General features: G+C 45.8%; 1 protein-coding gene across 2 annotated transcripts; it reads right to left on the bottom strand.

Annotated features, from left to right (window-relative positions):
- Positions 1–698: 698 nt before the first annotated feature.
- LOC113407537 (calcyclin-binding protein-like) lies at positions 699–27,520 on the bottom strand. Of its 2 annotated transcripts, XM_026656154.1 has the most exons (7): positions 27,419–27,489; positions 25,119–25,207; positions 14,297–14,492; positions 11,528–11,624; positions 7,084–7,183; positions 4,435–4,529; positions 699–1,032 (listed from the first exon to the last, which is right to left on the bottom strand). In XM_026656154.1, exons 2-7 carry the CDS (start codon positions 25,182–25,184, stop codon positions 873–875), a joined length of 714 nt encoding a protein of 237 aa, XP_026511939.1. In that variant the 5' UTR covers positions 25,185–25,207; positions 27,419–27,489; the 3' UTR covers positions 699–872. The 2 variants fall into 2 exon arrangements, with proteins under 2 accessions (XP_026511939.1, XP_026511940.1); XM_026656155.1 differs by lacking the exon at positions 25,119–25,207 and having other exon boundaries at positions 27,419–27,520.
- Between the last annotated feature and the right edge of the window lie 379 nt (positions 27,521–27,899).

Genomic DNA, 27,899 nt, shown 5'->3' with positions numbered 1-27,899 from the left:
AGAACCTTCCTATCAATGATCAAGAACTTTACAAAGGGTAGAGAGTAGTTACGCTTCTGCCTTGTGCTAGTCCAAACACTGTTCTTGCATATTTCCTTTCTATGGCTACTAACTGCACTGCTGTTACTCAGCCGTGGCTCCTGCATTTTGGGGAGGTGGTTGGAAAAATTGGTGGATTGCCTGCTGCAGGCAGATGCTGGGTAAGCCTGTCACATTCAGCTTCTCCTAGGTGCACTTAAGCAAGTCTCTTGACTAGCAACAGGTATCTGCTCAGCATGCTTTCTACAGGATTCTTGCCATTGCCCTTTTGTAAAGAACGGCAGGTAAGAGCTACTTTTCAGCTCAGTGAGCTAGTAACTAGAGTTGAAGATGCAGATTTCACTCCTATAATGAAGCTGTCTTCAGCAATTTAGACGTCTGTCCTTTTGAGGTTTGTTTGACAGTTTCTCCTGCTTCCTGCATATAGAAAGTCGCTTGAGCTGGGTTAATACATTAAGGCTAGGAACCAAATAGCCAAAGGCAGCTAAGTGACATGTTGACTAACACACAATAGCTTAGGATTTTTCTTCTTTTTACAATGTTTGCATAATTATCAGTTTCACAGATGTTTCAGATGAGCAGAACAATAAAAAGCTTTTAGAGGGAAGAGACATACTTCCTACTCATCAGGGAAGAGGAGGAAACCACTTGACGGAAAGAAATGTTTATAAGTGTATTTTATTTAAATATTTTCTCCAACCTGAAACGGAAAACAGGTAAGTGTCTTTGCTTGGAAGAAGATTGTGTAAACAATGCACTTGTAGAACTGATCTCTGCAGCACAGCAAAAGTCCCATATGGAAGGTCCATGTCAAGGCAGCCTTTGGAGTAGTTTCAAATATCTAACGGCATATCCCTTTTGCCTTGTTTCTCTCGGCTTTCAACCCAGGCCTTGTTAATGGTTCTTTTCATTTCATCATCTCCCTCTGCATACATCTTTTTCAGAAGGTTCATCAGCCCCTCACCAGGGTCTGAGGTGTCATAGGAGGCTTTCCTGTAAGACAGGTGGATATGCATGAAACAAGCTTATCACTGTATTATCATAATGCCTAGGAGCCTCAGTCATTTGTAACAATTCTCTGCCAAACTTTAAATGCTTTAACGATTCTTATGCAAAAAATTGGTATTATGTAGAATTTTGCCTTGGGTTTTGTGAAAGGGTGTTACTAAGTTCATGGAGATGGTAACTAAATATAGCACTGGATCCAGGAAGTAACAAAAATCAGTCTCTGCTGTTACCATGAAATCAGTGCAAGAGCTTACTACTTAATCAGCCTCCTACCAAGGTGACAATCCTAAAGTATCACCCGCCTATACTAGATCACATCTGTTAAACCACCGATGGACTGGTCCCTTAAGACATGTTTCACTGAGTTTTTCACTGCTAAAGAAGCCAAAGGATAAAATGGCACCTATTTTGATTTATTTGGTACCCAATGTTACCACCTGCATATCACCACAAATATAAACCGTAAGCACATACATTGCCCTTACTGGCTAGCATAGGGAAACCTGACCCATAGCTTCTCCCCTCATCTTGCCTTTGAAACTCCTTGGCTACAGTACTAATCAGCTGAAGGGCTAACTAAAAAGCAAAGGGCTGAACCAAGCTATGTTAGACCAGCAGGGGAAGCAGGTTCCCCAGTTACAGGACTCTATGCTGAGAGCCAGTCTCCAAAAGTGGACCCCTAGAGCAGGAGTTCTCAACCTTTTTTCTTTCTGAGGCCCCCTACAACATGCTATAAAAACTCCAGTGCTCAGCGAGGGAGGGGGGAGGCTCTGGACGAGGGGGGAAGCTCGGGCATAGGTGTACAGTAACTCCTCACTTAAAGTCATCCCAGTCAACGTTGTTTCATTGTTATGTTGCTGATCAATTATGGAACATGCTCGTTTAAAGTTGTGCAATGCTCTCTTATAACGTTTCGCACCCGCCTGCTTTGTCCACTGCTTGCAGAAAGAGCAGCCTGTTGCAGCTAGCTGGTGGGGGCTTGGAACCAGGGCGGACCGGCAGCCCCCTTATCAGCTACCTGCTCCCCTAAGTTCCCTGTGCCGCAGCTGCTCAGCAGGCTATCAATTGCTGGCAGTTCAGCTGTCCCTCCCCCCACTGCCATGTGCTGCTCCTGCCCTCTGCCTTGGAGCTGCCCCCGGAGCCTCCTGCTTGCTGTGCGGGGTGGGGGGGGAGAAAGAGGGGGGCTAATGTCAGGGTGTCCCTCCCCCGCTTACCCCTTCTCCATATAGAGCAGGGGTAAGGACACAGATACTGGCCGCAGCTACTGTCTCAACTTCCTGAGAGTGGTGTCAGCGTACTTAAAGGGGCAATGCACATCTCTCTCTCTCCCACACACAGGGTGTCTCTCTCTCTCTGCCATGCTGTCTCCCCTCCCTCCATTCCTGCTACCTTGTAGAGTGTGAGGCTACATTAACAACAATGTGGTAACCCTTGAGGGCTCAGCCGAATGCTAGTTCATCATTTAGCAGTAAGGCATTCCCTGGGAAATATCCTACCCTCTGACTCCTCCACCTCAACCAAGCTTCACAATCATCATTGCTATGTACAGTATTAAATTGTTTGTTTAAAACTTTTACTGTGTGTATGTATTTTTTTTATATATATGTTTTTTGTCTGGTGAAAATTTTTCCCTGGAACCTAACCCCCCCCCCCCCCCATTTACATTATTCTTATGGGGAAACTGGATTTGCTTAACATTGTTTCACTTAAAATCGCATTTTTCAGGAACATAACTACAACGTTAAACTGTAGTTTGACTTCTATTTTGGGTGGGCAGCGGCCAGTGGGGCTGGAGCCACCTCTGCACAGGGAGGTCCGGGGAGGGATTGCCACCTTCATCCCCTGACTCACCTCAGCAGGTCACCCGCCTGTCTGGGTTGGCAGGAGAGTGGGCGCAACCAAAAATTATAACTCAAAAGTAGGGGGCTCAGCTCAAAAAGTTTGAAAACAGCTCAGGGTGCAGGGAGAGGGGTAGCTAGGGGCTGTGTGCGGGCAGGGGGATAGCTCAGGGTGCAGGGAGGGGGGTAGCTAGGGGCTGTGTACTGGGAGGGCTCCCCTGCACCAGCAGGAGACAAGGGAATGCCGCAGCTGCATGCTCCATGGCACCAGCCAGAGAGCAGCAGCTGTCCTGCACTGCCTGGCTTTGGTTTCCTGCCTCCAACCTGACCAGTGGGTGGCGAGTGGAGGGGAGTGCATGGAGCTGTCCTGGGACTGCCCTGTTCTTGCACTGTAGCAACGGGGCGGGGGGGGGGACATCTCCATGTCCCTCCAACTCTGCTAATGGGCTCAGGGCTTCTGCTCCATGGGGAGCGCCGGGGCTTGGGGCGCTAACCCTGAAGCTCCCTGCTTCAGCCCTCTAGAGGTGCTGGGGCTCTGGGTTTTAGCCACAGGGCCCCATGGTCCCCCGAAAGGGTTCGTGGACCACCTGTTGAGAACTGCTGCCCTAGAGTGTGACAGCAAGATTGTCCCAGCTGATCTACAAAGTGGCTGGGTCCTGCAACTTTAAGGGATTTATAGATTGTGACTAACACCTTGAATAGGGAGTCAGTGCAGACCTTTGTAGGGCTGGCTTAGTGGTAAAATACTGCATAGCAGGAGACATAGGTTCAATGACCAGTACCCAGTCCCTTGTACTGCATGCACCAGAAGGAAGCAACAAACTGCTAATGAATTATGAGATATGGATGCAGAAAGAAGGTAGTTTTGATCAGAATTCAAACTTTTCAGCTAGCCCAATCTCTACCCGTGAGCCCTCAGAGGATTTTCTGGCAATGCTGACAGGCTCCTATTTTATTCCTCCTTAAAAGACTGCAGGGCCAAGCTACAAAGGAGGGACATAAAGAGCCTCAGGCCATCAACAGAGATGTGGAAAACACTCCATTACCACCTGCAGGGAAAAAGCCTCTAAGAGCATTTAGTCCCAATTAGAGCAGCTCCTACTCAGGAATACAGCCTCCAAGATAGGAACATGTGGCTTGATGAACAGTTAACTTTAAGCCTCTCATTGCTGGTCTTCCCCACAGTTCTCTAAACTTCCTGTGCTGCACCATTCGCCAATATCTATTAAAACCATTTAAGGATGTACCAGGTGTATCCCACCTGAAGCATTCAAGCAGTAGAAGGTAGAAGGATTTTAGCAACTCAGTGCAAATTCCTTCCCAGTGCACTAATCTTTAGTGCCAAAGGAATCCCCAGATCAGTTGATTACTAAGATCAGGGAAACAGCTATGAAATAATTCTCAGGCTGTAAAACAGCTTAAATACTAGGCCCTTGGACCAACAATTCTCATTTTGTAGATTAGAGATGTTAAAGTCACAGTACACATCTGCTTTCTTTGGTGACTAATGCAATTTTGTTAGGGGTGGAGTGAAGGGAGGGACACTCACTCTTTCTCCTTGCTCTCTTTTTCCACCTGAGTCAGGCAATCCCATTTTTCCTCCCGTTTCTTCCTACATAATATAAGGATCATATCCGTCTTGATCTGTAAAGGGAGGCAAAGGAAAAAAAAAAATCTGACGGTAAGATGTGAATTAAGGATACTTATTGTAGGAGATACTCATTGCATCCACAATAATTAAAGTAGCAGAACAGCTTCTGGTATTATTCTATTGCTGGATGCTCATAACTTTCTCAGAGAGTTGCTGTCTGGGCTAGTTTTTTCTTATATGGGACATATTTTTAAATCAATATCAAGTATTTGGCTCTGGGGCACTAAGGGTTACTTTGTTTTGAACACTCTAATACTAACTGCTCTTAGACATGACTGTGTTCCTTTTAAAGGGAGATGGAAAATACTCTATGAATTCCAAAACACCCCCCCACTGCAGGAGCAGACTGGCCCACAATACTTGAGATCCTGAAAACATTGTGGTCTGTCTGGTCAACGGCCTTTTTACCTGGTCAGAGGGACTAGAGACCAATCAATGTTAAAGATCCTATGCCTAGTTTCTTTCTGTGGTGGTTCATAAATATTACACCCCAGTGGAAAACTGGGGGAAAGGATTAGTATGAGCTTTTCTAAGGACTGTCTCAGAATCAATGATCAGATACAAACTTTTTGATCCCTGAAACTCAGGCACACCACCCACCTAACCTCTAGCATTACTTAGCACCACCTGGAATTAGAAGAAGTTATCTGCTGTGGTCTGTGCTAATAGCACAGCATCCCAGCTTATGACTCCAGCCAGTCCACCTCTGCACTTTTTACTCAAACACAAGGACTCAGCTTATATTTTCAAGAGTCTGTGGATTTTGGCTTAAGGACTCAAAAAAAACCTACAGAGGCACACAATGCACCTCAGTCTAGACTCTCAACAGCCTCTGCTTTTCCACTTCAGACCCACAACCCACTTCTAATCTGATCTGCAACTCCCTCTGCTATTCCAGTATTTTGTGATGAGGATAAATGGCCTAAGAGTCCAGTAACGATAACATTTAAATCAGGGGTAACTCTATTTGAACCCATATCTCCAGGGATAAAAACCTAGTCTGAAGACATCACCAAGCCTCAGTGCAGCACCCCAGTGAATTACAAGCAAGATCCTGTGTACTCAGCTGTAACTTTGACCTAAATTCTGTAATCAGACCCCTGCATTCTGCTTCAGATCAATAAAAACCTCACTGTTTTTTAATTCAATATAATATGAAAAATGAATATCTCTAGAGTATCCCCTCATTATTTAAGCTGATGTTAAATTCAATTTATTTTACACTGCCCTACAGAATTGTGGACCACAACCCACATTTTTAAGTTATATATGTCTAGGAGTGTTCTCAACCTGCGGGCCGCTTGGGGCCCAATCAGCACAGATCTGCGACCATGTGACATCCTTAGGGCCATAGAGGTAGTATTGGATACGGCCCACAATGGTAAATAGATTGAGAATCTATAGGTTTAGGCTGACCAGGTGTCCTGATTTTAAAGGGACAGTCTCGATATTTGGGGGGTTGTCTTATATGGGTGTCTATTACCTCCCAGCCCCTGTCCCGATTTTTCACACTTGCTATCTGGTCACCCTATATATGTCATTGAGGGAAGCTGTAAATGTTGGCAGTTGAGTATGGGGCATATGTGGCTTTTGGCACATAGGAATGGGAGGTAATTTGGGTTTACAGATAGGCACATTAGCTGGAAGTTAACTATTCCAGCGTTGATTATCTTAATGACATTTTCGATCATTCAACTTCAAAGCCAACATCCCACTGAGATAAATGGGATAGCTCAGCTCTTGTTTCAGGCTGTGTACAGATTCAGGCATCTATTTACTTTCTGGGCTTGTCTACCTAAATATTTTGTTTGTGGCAAGGAAAGCTGGGGCGTGAATCCACTCCGCACTAACCTGCAGCGCACTAGGTGTCCATTTGGACCCTGCTGCGTCACATTAAGAGTTTGTTCAGGAGATATCAAAGCACACTAAACAAACTCTTAGTGCACCTCAGCAGGGTCCATATGGACAGGTAGTGCATAGCAAGCGAGCATGGGGTAAATTCACACTCTGGCTTGCCACGAACTAGACAAGCCCTTTGTGTAAACAAGCCCTCTCTTCATGTTTGGAAAAATTTTCTTTGCAACCATAAGGGCTAGATACGGGGATATTTAGGAGCCTAAAGATGCAGAGACACTTAATAGGATTTTCAAAAGCACCTAAGCAGGTTGGGTGCTTAACTTCTATTGATTTCAGTGGAAGTTAGGGCCCAGACCGTCAAAGGTGTTTAGGCGCTTTTGAAAATCTCACTAAGCATCTGTCTGCATCTTTAGGAACCTCTATACCTATGAAAATCAGTCCCTTGATGTTTTAAAATAAAAGCATGGATTCTGGCACACAATTCTGCAGCAAGGAGTTGATTTTGCAGCCACAGAATACGTGAAAGTCATCATTACAATTTCCCTTTAGAGGCTGAAGAGAGCAAGAGAGAAGGTTTGAGGTTAGAACAATCCTATAAGGCTAAATTGGAGGATTCTACTGAATCGGGCTAAGATGACTCAGATGGTGAGGGGGTCTATATAAGTACCTACAAAGATAAGATACACAGACCTTCCTTGAGCTGCCTTCCACAGAGATGGGTTTCAGAAGGTTATTGAATGTCATGGAGTAATTCTTCCCATTCAGATTCTTCACTAGCAGATCAAATGACCTAGAATGGAGAAAGAAAGGAGGTGTGTAACGAATGCACACACTTTACTTCCCTATCATATACGATATGCAAACTGACCCTTAACAAGAGAGGGATACAGTCCCACTCCTTGGGAAACTGGACCCACGAACTTTTGTTGTTTGTCCAGGACTTTCTAATTCCCTACTTGTTGCAATATTGGAAGATTCCTTGAAAGGGCTATTGTCTAAAGGTTACAAGGAACTACAAGTCAGAAGTCCTGCTCAGATTTCTTTTTATGGCTCTACCACAGACTTGCTGTGGGACCTTGGGCAAATCACTTAACTTCTCAGTGTTTCAGTTTTGTCACTCATAAAATGGGGCTAATGACACATCCCTTACAACAGTGTTTTATGGCTTAATTAGCATTAGTAAAATGCTTTGAGATCCTCTGAATACAGCTACATATGCATGTGCCAAAGTATTGATCCTCTGAATACTGAATTGATCCTCTGGTTGCGCAGAGGGGACTGAGGGATGGTGAAGAAAATTGGCAGTATGTGACCTCCAGAAGAAGAAAGAGGAGCGTCCATGTACCAGCAATGGAGATACAGGTGAGTAACCGTTTTCATGTTCTCTCCACAGTTACTAATGCGGAGAGTGGAGTAGATGATACATCTGAGAGAAGGGAGCAGAAGGAGACTCCACCGATTGGAAGGCATGAGATGCACTGTCCTGGGAATGGGGGTTCCACGACCACCGCTCCCAAGAGAAGGAGGAGGGTGGTAGTGCTCGGGGACTCCCTCCTCAGGGGGACTGAGTCATCTATCTGCCGCCACGACCGAGAAAACCGAGAGGTCTGCTGCTTGCCAGGAGCTAGGATTCACGATGTGACGGAGAGACTGCCGAGACTCATCAAGCCCTCGGATCGCTACCCCTTCCTGCTTCTCCACCTGGGCACCAATGATACTGCCAAGAATGACCTTGAGCGGATCACTGCAGACTACGTGGCTCTGTGAAGAAGGATAAAGGAGTATGAGGCGCAAGTGGTGTTCTCGTCCATCCTCCCTGTGCAGGGAAAAGGCCTGGGCAGAGAACATCGAATTGTGGAAGTCAACGAATGGCTACGCAGGTGGTGTCGGAGAGAAGGCTTTGGATTCTTTGACCATGGGATGGTGTTCCAAGAAGGAGGAGTGCTAGGCAGAGACGGGCTCCACCTAACGAAGAGAGGGAAGAACATCTTCGCAAGCAGGCTGGCTAACCTAGTGAGGAGGGCTTTAAACTAGGTTCACCGGGGGAAGGAGACCAAAGCCCTGAGGTAAGTGGGGAAATGGGATACTGGGAGGAAGCACGAGCAGGAGAGTGCAAGAGGGGAGGACTCCTGTCTCAGACTGAGAAAGCGGGACAATCAGCGAGTTATCTTAAGTGCCTATACACAAATGCAAGAAGCCTGGGAAACAAGCAGGGAGAACTGGAAGTCCTGGCACAGTCAGGGAACTATGATGCGATTGGAATAACAGAGACTTGGTGGGATAACTCACATGACTGGAGTACTGTCATGGATGGATATAAACTGTTCAGGAAGGACAGGCAGGGCAGAAAAGGTGGAGGAGTTGCATTGTATGTAAGAGAGGAGTATGACTGCTCAGAGCTCCGGTATGAAACTGCAGAAAAACCTGAGAGTCTCTGGATTAAGTTTAGAGGTGTGAGTAACAAGGGTGATGTCGTGGTGGGAGTCTGCTATAGACCACCAGACCAGGGGGATGAGGTGGACTAGGCTTTCTTCCGGCAACTAGCAGAAGTTACTAGATCGCAGGCTCTGGTTCTCATGGGAGACTTTAATCACCCTGATATCTGCTGGGAGAGCAATACAGCGGTGCACAGACAATCCAGGAAGTTTTTGGAAAGTGTAGGGGACAATTTCCTGGTGCAAGTGCTGGAGGAACCAAGTAGGGGCAGAGCTTTTCTTGACCTGCTGCTCACAAACAGGGAAGAATTAGTAGGGGAAGCAAAAGTGGATGGGAACCTGGGAGGCAGTGACCATGAGATGGTCGAGTTCAGGATCCTGACACAAGGAAGAAAGGAGAGCAGCAGAATACGGACCCTGGACTTCAGAAAAGCAGACTTTGACTCCCTCAGGGAACTGATGGGCAGGATCCCCTGGGAGAATAACATGAAGGGCAAAGGGGTCCAGGAGAACTGGCTGTATTTTAAAGAATCCTTATTGCGGTTGCAGGAACAAACCATTCCGATGTGTAGAAAGAATAGTAAATATGGCAGGCGACCAGCTTGGCTTAATAGTGAAATCCTTGCTGATCTTAAACGCAAAAAAGAAGCTTACAAGAAGTGGGAGATTGGACAAATGACCAGGGAGGAGTATAAAAATATTGCTCAGGCATGCAAGAGTAAAATCAGGAAGGCCAAATCGCACTTGGAGTTGCAGCTAGCAAGAGATGTTAAGAGTAACAAGAAGGGTTTCTTCAGGTATGTTAACAACAAGACGAAAGTCAAGGAAAGTGTGGGCCCCTTACTGAATGAGGGAGGCAACCTAGTGACAGAGGATGTGGAAAAAGCTAATGTACTCAATGCTTTTTTTGCCTCTGTCTTCACAAACAAGGTCAGCTCCCAGACTGCTGGACTGGGCAGCACACTACGGGGAGGAGGTGACCAGCCCTCCGTGGAGAAAGAAGTGGTTCGGGACTATTTAGAAAAACTGGATGAGCACAAATCCATGGGGCCGGATGCGCTGCATCCGAGGGTGCTAAAGGAATTGGCGGATGTGATTGCGGAGCCATTGGCCATCATCTTTAAAAACTCATGGCGATCAGGGGAGGTCCCGGATGACTGGAAAAAGGCTAATGTAGTGCCCATCTTTAAAAAAGGGAAGAAGGAGGATCCGGGGAACTACAGGCCAGTCAGCCTCACCTCAGTCCCTGGAAAAATCATGGAGCAGGTCCTCAAGGAATCAATTCTGAAGCACTTAGAGGAGAGGAAAGTGATCAGGAACAGTCAGCATGGATTCACCAAGGGCAAGTCATGCCTGACTAACCTAATTGCCTTCTATGATGAGATAACTGGCTCTGTGGATGAGGGGAAAGCAGTGGATATGTTATTCCTTGACTTTAGCAAAGCTTTTGATACGGTCTCCCACAGTATTCTTGCCAGCAAGTTAAAGTAGTATGGGCTGGATGAATGGACTAGAAGGTGGATAAAAAGCGGGCTAGAGTGTCGGGCTCAACGGGTAGTGATCAACAGCTCCATGTCTAGTTGGCAGCCGGTTTCAAGCGGAGTGCCCCAAGGGTCGGTCCTGGGGCCGGTTTTGTTCAATATCTTCATTAATGATCTGGAGGATGGCGTGGACTGCACTCTCAGCAAGTCTGCAGATGACACTAAACTGGAAGAGTGGTAGATACGCTGAAGGGTAGGGATAGGATACAGAGGGACCTAGACAAATTAGAGGATTGGGCCAAAAGAAACCTGATGAGGTTCAACAAGGACAAGTGCAGAGTCCTGCACTTAGGACGGAAGAATCCCATGCACTGCTACAGACTAGGGACCGAGTGGCTAGGTAGCAGTTCTGCAGAAAAGGACCTAGGGGTTACAGTGGATGAGAAGCTGGATATGAGTCAAAAGTGTGCCCTTGTTGCCAAGAAGGCTAACGGCATTTTGGGCTGTATAAGTAGGGGCATTGCCAGCAGATCGAGGGATGTGATTGTTCCCCTCTATTTGACATTGGTGAGGCCTCACCTGGAGTACTGTGTCCAGTTTTTTGCCCCGCACTATAAGAAGGATGTGGAAAAATTGGAAAGAGTCCAGCGGAGGGCAACAAAAATGACTAGGGGGCTGGAGCACATGAGTTATGAGGAGAGGCTGAGGGAACTGGGATTGTTTAGTCTGCAGAAGAGAAGAATGAGGGGGGATTTGATAGCTGCTTTCACCTACCTAAAAGGGGGTTCCGGAGAGGATGGATCTAGACCGTTCTCAGTGGTGACAGATGAAAGAACAAGGAGCAATGGTCTCAAGTTGCAGTGGGGGAGGTCTAGGTTGGATATTAGGAAAAACTTTTTCACTAGAAGGGTGGTGAAGCACTGGAATGGGTTACCTAGGGAGGTGGTGGAATCTCCTTCCTTAGAGGTTTTTAAGGTCAGGCTTAACAAAGCCCTGGCTGGGATGATTTAGTTGGGATTAGGTCCTGCTTTGAGCAGGGGGTTGGAAGGGACCTCAGGAGGTCATCTAGTCCAACCCTGATATCCTATGATTCTATGATTGATGGACAATTTAAGATTTTAACCCAGAAGGGGACTCAATACAACAGGCCTCTGAATCTCAGGTACAGCTCTTCCAATATGCTCTTCCTGGTACAGCATAGCAACAGTCTGGACTCACCTCTCTGTAAAGTGGACCTGCACATTCTCAGCTGGAAGCTGCTGCACTCCATTTAAAGTGATGTAAATCTTCACAAACTTATCCGACTGATCCCAACCTGAAAGAGAGAAAATCAGATAGGTTTCTTCCAGCCTTCCTCTGCCTGCTCATGAGTGGTGTTCCTCTGAAACAACCATAGCTACCCAAAAAGAGAGCATGCCTTCCACTATAGGCCATACAATACTGAAACTGCCTTCAGAGGGCAGAGGGAAGCCATTAGCTGCTCAAAGAAGGGTGGAATGGAAGAGGGGAGGCCAGGCATGCCCTTTGGGGCTCTGCTCCCCTGGTCCCCATAGTGCATCAAAGAGCAACTCTACCACAGCAGGGAGAAGCAAGGCACCTCTGCCTGACAGCGGAAAGGGGTGGGCAGGATCAGAGCTGAGTGACAGGTTTGGCTGCATCTCTCCTGGCCTCCTCCTTTGATGCCCACTTTCACCCAGTAGTCTATTCAATTGGGGCAGGGTACTGGACTGTGGGCACTATCTCCACAGATCAGCATGTTGGACACTCCCTGCACCTTTTGCTTGGATTGAAACTGAAGAGCACCTGCTCTTTCCCTCATATCTGCCAAGTATTGGGAGGGGTTAGGGGTGTGCAGGACAGGGACCAGTAATCCCCTCCCCATTAATGCTGGAAGATTTGGGACTGCTTAAACCTGCCACCCTCCCCACCCACTGCAATTAAACCTGAAGAGGCTCTCAATGCCCCACAGTGGCAGCTACTGGGCTACCTAGCCTGCCGGATTTCCTGCTGGTGCCAGGAAAGGGGCTCCTCCTCAGATAAAGCAGGGATGGAGGCTTATTTTTGCTTTGGAGCCAAAGCTCTTGGGATCCCTTAACCCCTCTCACCTTTAAAACACAATGCCCATGTTGGACAATTATCATCCCTGTAATTTAAACACACACACACACACACACACACACACACACACACACACACACACACAAGGTGAGTACAAGTGACAAACTGAGTTAACCAGTTAACCACCAGCTGGCACTAATGCTCTGTCCCATTTACATCATTGATCTTAGTGTGATGTTATATGATTAAAATATGACCATGTGAATCATTGTTGCTACCACTGTTATATAATTGCAACAAATCTTGTACAAAGTATGTCATGTAAGGGGTCTATGGAAAAGTTATGATTTGCTTAATATGATTATCCTATTTGTATGCATGCATCATTTTTATATCTAAAGTTATGAATATTGGCTCTATACCTGTATTTCAAATGTGTTTGCTTCTGGGTACTACCCATAAGGTATTTAGCCAGCACATTGTGAAGGGACTATTCAAGTTGAATGGCCCATCAAGGAACACTTAACTCACAATGGACCATGGAAGAAGCCTATCCACACCTAGGGTTGCCAACTTTCTTATTGCAGAAAACAGAAAATTCTTGTCCTGCCCCCCTGCCCCGCCCTTGCTCACTCCCTCCCCTTCTCTCCCCCCCCTTGCTCATTTTCACCAGGCTAGGGCAGGGGTTGGGTTTTGGGAGGGGATACAGGCTCTGGGCTGGGAGTGTGGGCCAGAAATGAGGGGTTCAGAGTATGAGAGGGGGCTCTGGGCTGGGGCAGAGGGTTGGGGTGCAGGCTCTGGGAGGGAGTTTGGGTGCTAGAAGCGGCTCAGGGCTGGGGCAGGGGGCTCTGGGAGCTCCAATGGGAGCTGCGGAGCCAGCGCTCAGGGCAGTGCCTGTGCCAAGGAGTCGGAGGGACATGCCAGCAGTTTCCAGGAGCTGCACGGCGCTGGCCGCTGCAGCCAACTGGACTTTTAGTGGCCCTGTCAGCTGTGCTGACCGGAGTTGCCAGGTCCCATTTTGACCAGGCGTTCTGGTTGAAAACCAGATGCCTTGCAACCCTATCCTCACCTGATGGACTTTCATATGAACGTTCTAACTAGAGTATGGGTAATGGCCTCTGCTGTAACTCAGCAAAGCATGCAAGGGCATGTGACTAAATCATGACCCTAAATTTCATCTTGTTACCTGTATTTTTCCACAAACTGTGCAGAGGGCTTTGTTTGAAACAATGGCTTTTCCTCCACATGGCAGAAACTACCAAAGGCCCTGGAAACATCTCCATTTTGCCTCTTTCCTGCTCTGATCTCTGGACTATGGACTTATACTAATGGGATCATTCTAACCAAGGGACTGAGGACCTTCCAATGATTTGGGAGCAACCAGAGACTTAACCAGTTAGCAGTTTATGCCATCACTGCTTCAAGCCTTATCCAAGAACTCTTTGCAACACTGAAAGCTCACTATCTCTACTATGACACTGATCTCAGAACTGTACTCATGTCTGTATGTATAATGATCTTTTAACCAATACTCTCTTTTCTTTTTCAATAAATTTTAGTTTAGTTAATAAGAATTGGCTGTAAGCATGTATTTGGGTAAGATCTGAAATATTCATTAACCTGAGAGGTAATGTGTCCAATCCTTTGGGATTGGTAGAACTTTCATATTTGACTTGGCAGTCTGGGTGAAAGCCCAAGGCTGGGTTGCTTTAAGGGAACTGTGTTTTGGCTTCTAGGTAACCAGTAAGGTATTATAGAAGCTGTTTTGTGGCTAGCTTGGTGGATCCAAGTATTGGAATGACCACCAGCTTTGGGGATTGTCTGCCCCATTCTGCAGTTTGCCCTAATTAAGTAACCTCAGTGTGGCTCCCCTGAGACTCCGGTCACACACAGCTCTGCAGGAAGTGGGGGGTGGAAGAGCAATCCTACCATAACTGTTGATTTTCACTGTGTATCCCCCAGCTGGTGGTTTCTCTTCCTCTGTAGTGTCTTCTTTTAGCTTGGGTGGTGGCTGGTTCTTGATTTCCATCTCTAGCTTGTACTTTTCTGCCATCAAGACATCATGAGTTCTTTTTCTTGTGGCTTTTTTCAGGAGCTCTTTCACCTCTTCCAAATCTTTCTCTAGCTGGGTTTAAGAACAGAAGATCATATATGTAAATTAAACACATGCCTCTTTATCTGAGGTTTACTGCTGAGCCCATTCACTCATCTCAGCCACAGAAACTGGAGATGGACTATATGACTGAACAGGTCTTGTCCATCCCAACCCCACACCCTGGGGCCAATGTAGGACTGCTACATTGTGCTTTGTGCTATAGTGCTTTGCCCAGTCTAATATTAAATATTGCAAAGCAACAAGAATATTGCCACTTCCCTATTCAACAGTCTGCACATTTCTCCCAACGTTTAGCTTGCATTTTCCTCTCTAAAAACTCCAGATGTTTTAAGTTGTTTTTACTCATTGAGGCAGAGACTTTTTCTTCTGTGTTTGTACTAGCATAACGGGATCCTGGTCCAGGACTTGGACTCCTAGGTGCTATGATACAAATAATAAATAAGAAGAAAATATGAGCTCCCACACTGGATCAGACCAATGGTTCATCAAGCCTAATATCCGGTCTCTGACAGTGGCCAATACCAGAGTGTACAGGATAGGGCAATTTGGAGAGACCCACCCATGTCTTCTCGTTTAGGGTCCCCCCCCCCCCCCCCCAAGCATGGGATTACATCCCTGACCATCTTGTAATAGATGGAGCTATCCTCCATGAACTTATCTAATTATTTTTTTAACCCAGTTATACTGTTGGCCATCACAAAATCCATGGCAACCAGTTCCACAGGTTGTTTGTTACATGAAGAAGTATTTCCTCTTGTTTGTATTAAACAGGCTGCCTATTAATTTCATTGGGTGATCCCTGGTTTTTGTATTGGGTGAAAGAGTAAATAATACTCCTCTATTCACTTTTCCACATCATTCATGATTTTATAGATCTCTATCATATCCCCGCTTAATCATCTCTTTTTTAAGCTGAAGAGCCCTAATCCTCTTAGTCTGTCATTGTATGGAAGATGTTCCATATCCTTGATCATTTTTGTTGTCCTTCTCCCGTTCTGAACTGGACACAGTATTCAAGATATGAGTGCACCATGGGTTTATATAGTGGTTTATATAGTGGCATAATGATATTTTCTATCAGTTAATAGTTCCTGACATCCTGTTAGCATTTTTAACCGCTGCTGGGCATTGAGCTGAAGTTTTCAGAGAAATATCCACAATGACTCCAAGATCTCTTTCTTGAGTAGTAACAGCCAATTTAGACCCCATAATTTTGTATGTACAGTTCATCTGCCATTTTGTTGCCTAGTCACTCAGTTTTGTGAGATTCCCCTGTAATCAGGGCCAGCTCCAGGGTTTTGGCCGCCCCAAGCAGCCCAAAAAAACCCCCCAAAAAATCGCGATCTGTGGCAGCAATTCGGTGGAAGGTCCTTCGCTCCGAGCGGGAGTGAGGGACCGTCTGCTGAATTGCCGTCGAATAGCTGGACCTGCCACCCCTCTCCGGAGCGGCCGCCCCAAGCACCTGCTTGCCAGGCTGGTGCCTGGAGCCGGCCCTGCCTATAATTCTTTGCAATCAGCTTTGGACTTTACTATCTTGAATAATTTTGTATCATTTGCAAACTTTGCCATTTCATTGTTCACTCCATTTTCCATATCATTAACGAATATGTTGAACAGCACAGGTTCCAGAACAGATCTTTAGGGGACCATGCTGTTAATCTCTCTTCATTATGAAAAGTGACCGTTTATTAGTATGCTTTGTTTCCTGTCTTTTAACCAGTTACTGATCAATGAGGGGACCTCTTATTCCATGACTACTTACTTTACTTAAGTCTTTGGTGAGGGACCTTGTCAAAGGCTTTCTGAAAATCCCAGTATATTGATTAATCACCCTTGTCCACACACGCTTTCTTGACACCCTCAAAGAATTCTAATAGACTGATGAAGTCATGACTTCCTTTTACAAAAGCCATGTTGACTCTTGCCCAACAAATCGCATTCATCTATGTGACTGATAATTCTGTTCTTTAGTGTCTACCAATTTGCCCAGTACTGAAGTTAGGCTGACTGGCCTGTAATTGCCAGGATCACCTCTGGAGCCTTTTTTAAAAATTGGAGTTACATTAGCTACCTTCCAGTCATGTGGTACAGAGGCTTGTGTGAATGGTAGGTTACAGATGACTGTTAGTAGTTCTGCAATTTCATATTTGATCTCCTTCAGAACTCTCGGGAGAATACCACCCGGTCCTGGTGACTTGTTACTGCTGAATTTATCAATTTGTTCTAAAACCTTTTCCATTGGCACATCAATGTGGGACACTACTCCACATTTGTCACCCAAAAAGAATAGCTTTGATGTGGGTATCTCCCCCACATCCTCTGCAGTGAAGACCCATGCAAATAATGACTTTAGCACCTTTGTCATTTCGTGTCCCCACTGCCTATTTGGCAGGCTTCCTTCCTCCGACGTGCATAAAAAAATTCTTACTGTTAGTTTTTGTGTCTTTAACAAGTTGCTTTTCAAACTCTTTCTTGGCCTCCCTTATTATATTTAACCTGCCAGAGTTTGTGCTCCTTCCTATTATCCTCAGTAGGTTTTGACTTCCAAATTTTAAAGGATGCCTTTTTGGTGGCAATTCTTTTGGTCCTTTTATTGTTTTCTCTGATTTGGGGTATACATTTAGGATGAGCGTCTTTTATGGTGTTTTTAAAAATAGTCCCCTTGCTGCTTGCAGGCATTTATCTCTTGTGACAGCACCTTTTAATTTCCATCTAACAAGAGTTCTCATTTTTGTGTAGTTTCCCTTTTAGAAGTTAAACGTTACTATGGTGGTAGTTTTGGTATTACCCCCCCCTCCCCCAAACAAGGATGTTAAATGTAATTACATTATGGTCACTATTACCAACTGCTTTAACTATAATTACCTCTTGGACCAGATCCTGTGCTTCACTTAGGACTAAATCTAGAATTGTCTCTCTCCCTGTGGGTTCCAGGAGTAGCTGCTCCTCTAGGCAGTCATTTATGGTGCCTAGAAATGTTATCTCTGCATCACTCCCTGAAATGATATTTACCCAGTCAAATGAGGATAGCTGAAATCACCCACTGTTATTGAGCTTTCTGCTTGTGTAGCATCTTCAACCTTCCTTAGCATTTCACAGTCACCATCCTGGTCAGGTGGTCAGTAGTATAGTCCTACTAACCATGGAATTTCTATCCAGAGAGATTCTTGTGGCACAGTTTGTTTCATTTAAGATTTTTACCTTATTTAACTACTTAATTTATTAAAGAAAAAAAATGAATACACACAGAGAGATGATAGTGATATCCCCATGATAAATTTCAGAAACATACGGTAACTATTTATCCTGCATTTCTGGCCATCTCACCTGCACTCTGCCCACTAAATGTTTCTTAGGACACTTTCATTTAACCACCTGAGCACTTTCAAACAGCAGCCTTAAAAATCAACCTACTGGAGAAGTCTTTCCTCAGTTCTAACCACTTCTCAGATGTTAAATTCCCCTGCAAAAGTTACACTACTTTAAGATACAAGACAGACAGACAGTATTCAGTCTTGGACCAGCAACATAGTAGTCCAATACCATACAACCTTTCCAAGGTAGAAACTGGAACTTTGTGCCAATAGAAGGGGGAAAACTGACAGCTTTTTCCAGTTGGACACACAGCAACTGTTCTATTACTGGTAGGTTCTGAAGGATCAGATCTTAAAATGCAGACAAGTAGTTTTTCTCCATGACAACTAAGATTGCAACTAATCACCCCAAAGCATATTCCAAAATTTTAGCTTCCACTTAAAGCTAAAGACAATAGAAATCAATATACCCATCCAATATATGGGACATTTGCCCGAGGACCATCAATTAAGCTGAAATACACATTCCCTTGGAAAGGAGTCTTCCAGCTACTCAAAGCAGTGACTCCTACCTCTTTTGGTCGAGCTAAGGAGAGAGAGACAAGAATAACTCATGTCCTGTTCAAAGTGCTCTATCATCTCCTCCTATCTGTTAATCAAGAACCATTGATGAGTATAGAAACTATATAGGAGGTAAGCTGACTATAAATAACTTGTTAGTCGACCCCAGTACAAACCAAAGATCAATTGTGACAAACTGCCTGTTATGCCAAGAAATCCAAACCAACTAGCCTTCACCCCAAATTAAAAGTTGTATATTTGTCTGCTTTATGACTCAAAGGCACTCACTCTCTGTATGATGTTTCTTTTCCTAGCGTAAGCCCTGAAAGATGTGAAATGAAAGGTATTAAATATAATCAAAGAATGTATGGACTGTGTCCACTAAATTTAGAGAAACCGTGATGGGGTGTGTACCCCTTACAGGCTTTGAAAGAGTTAACGTGGGCCTGAGAAGTCAACTTATATACCAGCCTCCACCTGGAGAGTGGGCTAGGCTTAACTGAGGATGAAGCCCAGCTGGGGAGGAGCAATTATAAAGGCAGGAAGTTGAGAGCAGAAAGGAGTTGTTTGTATAAAGTGAAGAACTCTGGGAGTATAGAGGTTATGAGGGGAAAGCCGAGAGAGCATGTGCCCTGGAATCCTTTCCTATGTGGGGAAGTCGGACAAGAGGCCAGGAGAGGGACTAACTAGCAGGCTCTGGGAGTGCAGCAGACTCCAGTGGTAAGCTCTGATAAAAGGACAGGATTTGGACTACCAGGGGAGAGCCCAGGAAGGTACTCAGTTGAGGAACAGAGCAGCAGGGATGAGAGGTCAAACCCAAAGAGGGCAGAAAGTGGTTTTAATTTGTATATTTTTTAATATGGGATTTTTTATGGGGATTCTAAGGGAGAGACCCCTGAGAAAGAGAGAAACAGTGGAAAGCCCAGAGAGAAGAGTGTGAAAACCATGGGACCCAGAGTGGGGTAGATGATCCTTTTGTGAGGGCATTAGACTGTTTTCTGTTGGACTTTGTTTCCCTGGAAGGAGTGGACTAAATCATGACCTGGCTGGAGGACCAAGTCACAGAAAGAGACTGACCATTACAGCAGCTGTCAGCAGAGGGTGCCAGATGTGGAAAGAGACGTAACACCATGCACTCCAGCAGTGAGTGACAGAAATTATATGGAATTTTGTTTCTCTAAGTGATAGTGACACTATAGAAGGGGTATGAATTGTATGGCACAAGAAGAAAAAAAATACTGAAATATAAGCACCTGTATATAGCCTTGAAATATTAAAATACATTGCTTAAAGGGGAAATTCCAAACAGTCTGGATAATACAGAAAATTACTGAAATATAGAACTTGAAATGAATGAAAAAAGCCTCCATTAAGGGTATGTCTACACTACCGCGGTAGTTCGACGGCTGGCAATCGAACTTCCGGGTTCGATTTATCGCGTCTGGTCTGGACGCGATAATTCGAACCAGGAAGTGCTCGCCGTCGACTGCGGTACTCCACCTCAGCGAGAGGAGTACCGCGGAGTCGACGGGGGAGCCTGCCTGCCGCGTGTGGACCGCGGTAAATTCGAACTAAGGTATGTCGACTTCAGCTACGTTATTCACGTAGCTGAAGTTGCGTACCTTAGATCGAATTGGGGTGTTAGTGTAGACCAGGCCTAAGAAAAGTAAAGTATCAAAGAAATGTTATACACTGATGCCATCTACTGGATATCAATGGCAACAGCAGAGAAACTGAAATACAAGAGTCTATCTGGCAAATGGACAACAAAAATAAGAATTGCATGTGCATAAGCCCTGCCCGGCCTCCAATGAACCCTGAAACAGCATATATAGACTGAGGTCACCATGTGGGACCCCACAGTTTTGCTGAATTCACAAAAGAAGCTGCAAAATTCAGAAGCGCTACTGACGCTTGGACTAACCCCATGAAGAGACTCCCCTATCCCAGTTAACAAAACTGAGAAGTGGTGAGACTCACTCCAGAGATAGTTTTGCTTTGTTTTTAATGTAAGTAACTGAAAGTTCTCCTGTTGAGTCTACACTTTCTAGTGAGACCTCAAATAACCATATTTTGGATTTTAACTAAGCAATACTAGATGTATGTTTCTCCTTTGTAAGTCCAAGCATATTGGCCTAACAGAACCTCAATAACTTTTAGCAATTCCTTTTGATGTTTTAAACTTGTCCAATTCAAACCAAACATTGGAAAGAACAGGAACCATATTCATAAGAGCGCCTTAAGACAAGGGTATCCCTTTTGGAAAATTAAAGTGCAATAAATGCACTAGAGATACTAAAGAACTGACGATGCCTAGTGGGAAGTGTAATAAGAAATCTTAGTGATACCTGTTGTTCAGTAGTATAAGTGCTTGGCCTCAATGCTGTTCTATATCAACTACTTGCAAGACAGTATGTTGTATTCAGTACATGCCTAGAATATTCTATATCCAAACTCAATAACACTGTAGATTACAAACCTACGTGGTTCTTCAGGAATAGTTATTCTTAACTAGTCAAGAAGTTTAAGGCTATGTCTACACTGCACTTTCGTCATTAAAACTTTTGTCACAACAAAAAGCGCCGCTGTGGACGGCGCTTCGTCAGCGGGAGGGGTGGTTTTATTTTGTTGTCAGGAGAGCTCTCTCCTGGCGACAAAGAATGGCTACGCTGCGTACTTTACAATGGGGTGGCTGTGGCAGCACAGCCACGCCGTTGGAAGGTGAGCAGTGTAGACATAGCTTAAGTATCCTGATCTGAAGAGTAGCATTCAAGATAAAAAACCCTGAAAAGAACATGGCATTGAAGTTAGTAAGCTAGCATTCCCCAGACTCAATAAAGAAGGGGTTATCCTAATTAAATTCCATTCCAATATTGATTAACATTTATCAAATTAGCAAATCTATTGTCTTAGATTTTAGCTTTGAAACCTGACATCTCAACTAACTAATTAAAAAACAAAAACAAAAAACTAGGGCTGTCAATTAATCGTGGATAACTCAAAAAAATTAATCGTGATTAATCACAGTTTATCACACTTAATAAAATACCAATTGAAATTTATTAAATATTTTGGATGTTTTCTACATTTTCAAATATATTGATTTCTATTGCAACACAGAATACAAAGTGTACTGTGCTCACTTTATATTATATTTATTACAAATATTTGCACTGTAAAAATGAAACAAAAAATAGTATTTGTTAATTCACCTCATACAAGTACCGTAGTGCAATCTCTTTATCATGAAAGTGCACCTTAAAAATGTAGATTTTTGTTGTTGTTCTATAACTGCACTCAAAAACAAAACAATGTAAAACTTTAGCACCTACAAGTCCACTCAGTCCTACTTCTTGTTCAGCCAATCGCTAAAAGAAACAAATTTGTTTACATTTACAGGAGATAATGCTGCCAGCTTCTTATTTACAATGTCACCTGAAAGTGAGAACAGGCGTTCGCATGGCACTTTTGTAGCCGGCATTGCAAGGTAAAATTTACGTGTCAGATATGCTAAACATTCGTATGCCCTTTCATGCTTTGACCACCATTCCAGAGGACATGCTTCCATGCTGATGCTAGTTTAAAAAACAAAACAAAAACATGTGTTAATTAAAATTTGATTGAACTTCTTGGGGGAGAATAGTATGTCTTCTGCTCTGTTTCACCTGCATTTTGCCACGTATTTCATGTTATAGCAGTCTCAGATGATGACCCAGCACATGTTGTGCGTTTTAAGAACACTTTCACTGCAGATTTGACAAAATGCAAAGAAGGTACCAATGTGAGCTTTCTAAAGATAGCTACAGCACTCAACCCAACGTTTAAGAATCTGATGTGCCTTCCAAAATCTGATCAGGACAGCATGTGGAGCATGCTTTTAGATGTCTTAAAAGAGCAACACTCCGATGCGGGAATTACAGCACCCAAACCATCAAAAAAGAAAATCAGCCTTCTGCTGGTGGCATCGGACTCAGATGATGAAAGTGAACATACGTCGGTCTGCACTGCTTTGGATCATTATCGAGCAGAACCCATCATCAGCATGGATGCATGTCCTCTGGAATGGTAGTTGAAGATGGAAGGACATATGAAACTTTACCGCATCTGGCACGTAAATATCTTGCAACACTGGCTACAACAGTGCCATGCGAATGTCTGTTCTCACTTTCAGGTGACATTTTAAACAAGAAGTGGGCAGCATTATCTCCTGCAAATGTAAACAAATGTTTGTCTGAGCGATTGGCTGAGTGGACTTGTAGGCTCTAAAGTTTTACATTGTTTGTTTTTAATGCAGTTATTTTTTGTACATAATTCTACATTTGTAAGTTCAACTTTCATGATAGAGATTGCACTACAGTACTTGTATTAGGTGAACTGAAAAATACTATTTCTTGTTTAATAGCACAAATATTTGTAATCAAAGTGAGCACTATGCACTTTGTATTTTGTGTTGTAACTGAAATCAATATATTTGAAAATGTAGAAAAGATCAAAATATTTAAATAAATGGTATTCTATTGTTTAACAGTGTGATTAATCGCATGATTAATTTTTAATTGCTTGACAGCCCTAAAAAAGGATCCCTAGTCACACTTACGTAGCTCTGGCTCTTCAGCACATCCTGGCTATGACTGCTCCAGTTACTTCTTTGCCTTCTAGTCAGATTATGTTCAGCCCTTTTTATTTTGGTGATCCCATAGCCTTTGGGCCACTACAGGCCCAGCAGTTCCAAAAGCAGGGTGGATAAAAATCCATGATTTAAAAAAACAACAACACACAACTAGGTTTTTTCCTCAAAAAGCATCTTATAAAAAAAATCCAATTTAAATAAAAAAATCCATCTAAAGAGGGATTATTAATTCTATAGTATGAGACAATATATTCATGTAATGTTTAAGAAAATGTTTTGTAAATGAGTTCCAATAGTTCATGGATTAGGGTCCCGATCTTATGGGGTTCCAGGGGCTTCTGTATAGATTATTTAGGTTAAACTTTCTATCTACCCAATGGGACTCAGTGCTAAGTCTAGAAGATACCATCAGAGATGCTTAGTTTTGCAGTTCTCAAACTGTGGATGTGTCTCCAGAGATAACTTGCTTGCTAACAGCAAAAATGTTTTAAAATAAATAATAATATATAGAGGTGAGAAATAACAGACGTGAAGCCTATTGTCCCTCTGCAAATTTGTGTACACAGAGTCAATCCCTTACCTCTCTAAAAGTGCAAAGTTTCAAAACGTTCAATGAATAGATTGTTGGGGGCTGAATAGATCTGGACAAGGAGAAGAAGTCTGGAGATAAATGTGAGCAGGGAGGGACAGACAGTAGAATCAAAAGTGAAACTGTTTGAGCAGCATATTCCAGAAGTCTTGAGGTCTTTCGGAGCGTAGCCTTCATTGATTTGAGATCTACCATATCATTCTCTCACTGGAAGGGTAAACCTATAATGGCAGCAGGTTGTAAAAGAGACCCAGTTTGGGAATATTTTAATGAAGTTCCTCTACTTGTGGGTAGGACAGGCATGCGTGCAAAAATGCAAACAGTGCAACAAAGAAATGCAAGGCCTGGTTGCCCAGATGAAACAACATCATGAGAAGTGTTCCTTCTCAGGAGGAAGCTGCGCTGAAGATGATGAAAGGAACATCACTTTAAAAATGTATAGTGTGTACCTTCTAAAAATGAAACCTATATCTATCTCTGAGTTGTGAAGAATATGTATTAAGTTTATAACAACCATCACGAATGCACTTTTATGTAGAAATCCATAATTCAATCGAGTCTCAAGTCTTCCTGACTAGTGATTTAAATCCTGATTAAATCACTTCCACCCTATCCAAAAGGATGCTGGGCCTTAAAGAATGTTGGTGCCATAGTCTGGTCCTTTATTTTGGGCACATGCAGAAGGCATCACACCAACCTTCAGCTCAAGGTGTTTTGAGTTCAAACCCAAAACTATGTGCTTTCTGTCTTCATCTTCTTAGCATATTGTTCAGTCTTGCCCACGCCTGCTCAACTGGGTGGAAAGGGGAAGACCATTCGGTGTCTTCAAGAAGTGTCTGTGCAGCAAAAAGATACTGACCATAGCTAAGCCACTGGACATTGTTTTGATATCAATTCCTTACACAACCTCATCATTAGGAGCACCATGTCTAAATGGCTGACTGCATTTCAGGTAGGCATGGCCTGGCTGGCCTAAAACTTAACAATCTCCAGGTTCATTCTGTCTGAGACAAAGAAAAGCAGGGCTACTGGTTGCTTCAAGGACATTTCTGTTGTAGACTTATGCAAAACAGCCTTTCCTGCTTACTCTTCGCTCCATACATTTACAAAGAACTATTGCTTGGATTCTGCCTCTAGGGAGGAATCCTGCTTTGTTCTCTGTCTGGCAGATCCTCCTTCCAAAGTAGGGGAGCCCAGTAGTATTCTTACCTCCTAGAGTCACCCCCATCCCATCCCATCATTCAGTTTTGGACCATCAACAGGGTAAGTATAACTGGACCAGTATAGTTATGCCAGTAAGTTTCCCTGTGTAGACAGACCCCAAGTCAGGAACTGAATGGAAAGGTTTAAGTGCAATGGTTAAGCTCCATACTAGCACAAGACCCCACATTCCTACCTGCTACAACTATCCCATGGGCCTAGAAAAAACATCTTTAGAGTAGGGAATTCCACTTGTTTGATGCCAGGAAGCAGAGGCCAGAAGTGAGACGTGTGCAGGACAATACTGTCACAGAAACTGAATTACAGATAAGTAATTACACCTTTTGTTCCTCCATTCTTTTTGCAGCACTCAGAGGAGAGGAGGATGGGGTGAGGACCCTTCCCATGGAGGTGCTGAGCTGCTAAGTATCTATGGGAAGCTGGACAGGAGGAGGGTTAAAAGGCAATGGGTTAATACAACTTAGTAAAGCACTAATACAATGCCTTTTGTCTTCAGAGCAGTTACAACCATTACATTCCACTGTGTCCTCCACGGGAAAAAGCTGAAAATTTCCCCCTTCTAATAGCACACAGTTCCAGTTTCTAGCTTTGAAAGGTTCTAAGGTATTGGACTTACCTTAATGCGTGTAGAGCAGGGGTGGGCAAACCACGGCCCGGGGGCCACATCCGGCCCACCAGATGTTTTAATCCGGCCCTCGAGCTCCAGCCGGGGAGCAGGGTCGGAGGCTTGCCCTGCTCCATTCAGCTCCCAGAAGCAGTGGCATGTCCCTCCTCCGGCTCCTATGCGTAGGGGCAGCCAAGGGGTTCCGCACACTGCCCCCGTCCCAAGTGCCACTCATGCAGCTCCAAGTGGCTGGGAACTGCAGCCAATAGGAGCTTCAGGGGTGGTACCTGTGGACAGGGCAGCGCAGAGCCACCTGGCTGCCCCACCATGTAGGAGCCGGAGGGAGAACATGCTGCTGCTTCTGGGAGCTGCTTGAGGTAAGCGCTGTCCAGAGCCTGCATCCCTGTCCCCCCCTGCCCCCCAACCTCCTGCCCCAGCCCTGATCCCCCTCCCGCCCTCTGAACCCCTCAGTCCCAGCCCAAAGCCCCCTCCTGTACCCCCAACCCCTCATCCACAGCACCACCCCCGAGACTGCACCCCTAGCTGTAGCCTGCTATACAATTTCCATACCCGGATGTGGCTCTCAGGGCAAAAAGTTTGCCAACCCCTGGTGTAGAGTCAGCATAGCCAGTCCTATGCTTCCTTCTTCACACCCCAGTGCAGGTGCCATGAAGGAGTGGCTGGAATCACAGTGTACCCCAGCTATCCCCAACTGGTTATGTACCATGTGGACCACAGGCAGCTGGAACAAGCTAATGTGTACCCTGGCTGGAGCAGATTCAGGGAGCTTCTCCTCTATTTCCTCTGTGGGAGAGGAGAGCCATCCTTTCCAAAGCACTCCCCTTGGAGGCAGAGCTCCTAGCTGATCTCTGTGGGTCTCCCACGGACAGGCAGGGAAGAAGGGCAGGCACTGGGAGCAGTTGCAGCCAGAGGTACTTTCTTCTCCTCCCCCCGTGATGGAGCAGGCAGCCTGAGTAGCTGCAGCAGGGAAGGACTAGCAGCTGCAGGGGCAGTAAGGGGATGGGCAGGGCTGGCTCTAGGATTTTTGCCGCCCAAAGCAAAAACAATTTTGGCCGCCCTCCCCCACCCCCGTTTTTTAATTACCCCACCCCCGGCCCCGCCTCAACTCCGCCCCTTCCCCAAATCCCCAGCCCTGCCTCCTCCCCCCAGGCTCTCAAGCCGAGGAGGGAGGGAGGGGGAGAAGCGGCACCCGTGCTGCGGCCACTCGGGATCTCCCCCTCCCTCCCAGGTTTGAGAGCCTGGGAGGGAGGGCAAGTAGCGGTGCGCGAATCAGCTGTTTCGCGCACCCTGGCAGCAGCAGCGGAGGTGAGCTAGGGCGGCTGGGGCACATTTTTAGGGGCGGCATTCTGGCGGCGGCCATGCCGCCCCTAAAAATGTGCCGCCCCAAGCACCAGCTTGTTTTGCTAGTGCCTAGAGCCGGCCCTGGGGAAGGTGGGAAGAACACTGACTCCCGTGGGGACAGGGCCAGACCCAGACCCAAACCCTTCCATTTAAAACGGCAGCTCAGGGAGCACATGGTAACACCTAATCACACAGGAAGTAGCTCAGCCAGGCAGGCTGCAGGGCCACCAATTCAGGCTGGAGGGCCAGCAGGGCTGAGTGGCCAGCAGCTCACAGGGCAGGGAGGGGGCCACTCATTTACCATATTGTGCTCGCAGGAGAGAACTATGGCGTGTGGCCCTCCCAGAACTCGCGTGTGCGCGCCCGGCTGGGCGCAAGAAGCTACCCGCGCACCTGGAGCAGGGGCAGGGCATGCTGGGGCACAGGGGGACATGCTTCCAGCAAGGGGTAACAGAGCCCAACCAGCTGGCCCGAAGGCAGGCGCAAGACCTGCCCCTACCAGCCCTCCACTGGGCTGTGGCCCCACATTCCCTGCAACTCCCCCCCCGGGCTCTGTGCCCTCTGCCAGCCCCTCTGTGCACTTTGCCCCCGCCCTACAAGACCCTCCCCCAAGACCCACTCCCTGCCAGCCCCCCGTCCCCAGGCGCCCCTCACCTCCTCCCGCGCAGACGCCATGTCAGGGATGCTGTGCCGCGGCGCCCCTTCCGTACTGCACCCGATCTGGGGGGAGGGACCGCCTGACACTGACACAGCCGCAGCGGCGGCTGTTCCCGCCCCGCCCCTCTGGAACTTTCCGGAGCCCCCGTCCGCCACGCCCCCTAGTAACGATCCCAGGCTTCAGCTTCGGAGCAGGAGCCGGGACCACGCCCCTTAGCGACCAGAGCCGCATAAACCACGCCCCTTCTCACTCCCCGCAGGAAGATGCATAGAGTTCGCGGGATCCAGAGCGTCCTAGAAGGTCCCACTGCGCAGCTGGTATAGGCGCTCGGCGGCCATTTTATCGCCGTGCGCGCTGCGAGTGGGAACGGAGTGGGCGGGGCTGTCAAAGGCGCGACGTTTCCAGGGAGACAGCCTAGCTGAGGCGCCACTCGGGTTGTGTTAAGGGGTGTTCGCCGCGGGGAGGCGGGCACCTCTG

This window comes from Terrapene carolina, unplaced genomic scaffold (assembly GCF_002925995.2).
Source record: "Terrapene carolina triunguis isolate 2854851 unplaced genomic scaffold, T_m_triunguis-2.0 Scaffold212, whole genome shotgun sequence".
NCBI classification, from domain to species: Eukaryota; Metazoa; Chordata; order Testudines; family Emydidae; genus Terrapene; species Terrapene triunguis.
The sequence above is the reverse complement of the archived record's forward strand: the minus strand, read 5'-3'. Positions and strand labels throughout refer to the sequence as shown.

Excerpts from the sequence above, each read along its gene's own strand:
- LOC113407537 (XM_026656154.1), bottom strand. The coding sequence starts at position 25,184 with ATGGGAAGGGTCCTCACCCCATCCTCCTCTCCTCTGAGTGCTGCAAAA. Across the intron at positions 11,625-14,296 it reads AGTGAAAATCAACAGTTATG|GTTGGGATCAGTCGGATAAG; the intron begins GTAGGATTGCTC and ends TCTCTCTTTCAG. Across the intron at positions 1,033-4,434 it reads AAAGAGAGCAAGGAGAAAGA|GAAAGCCTCCTATGACACCT; the intron begins GTGAGTGTCCCT and ends CCTGTCTTACAG.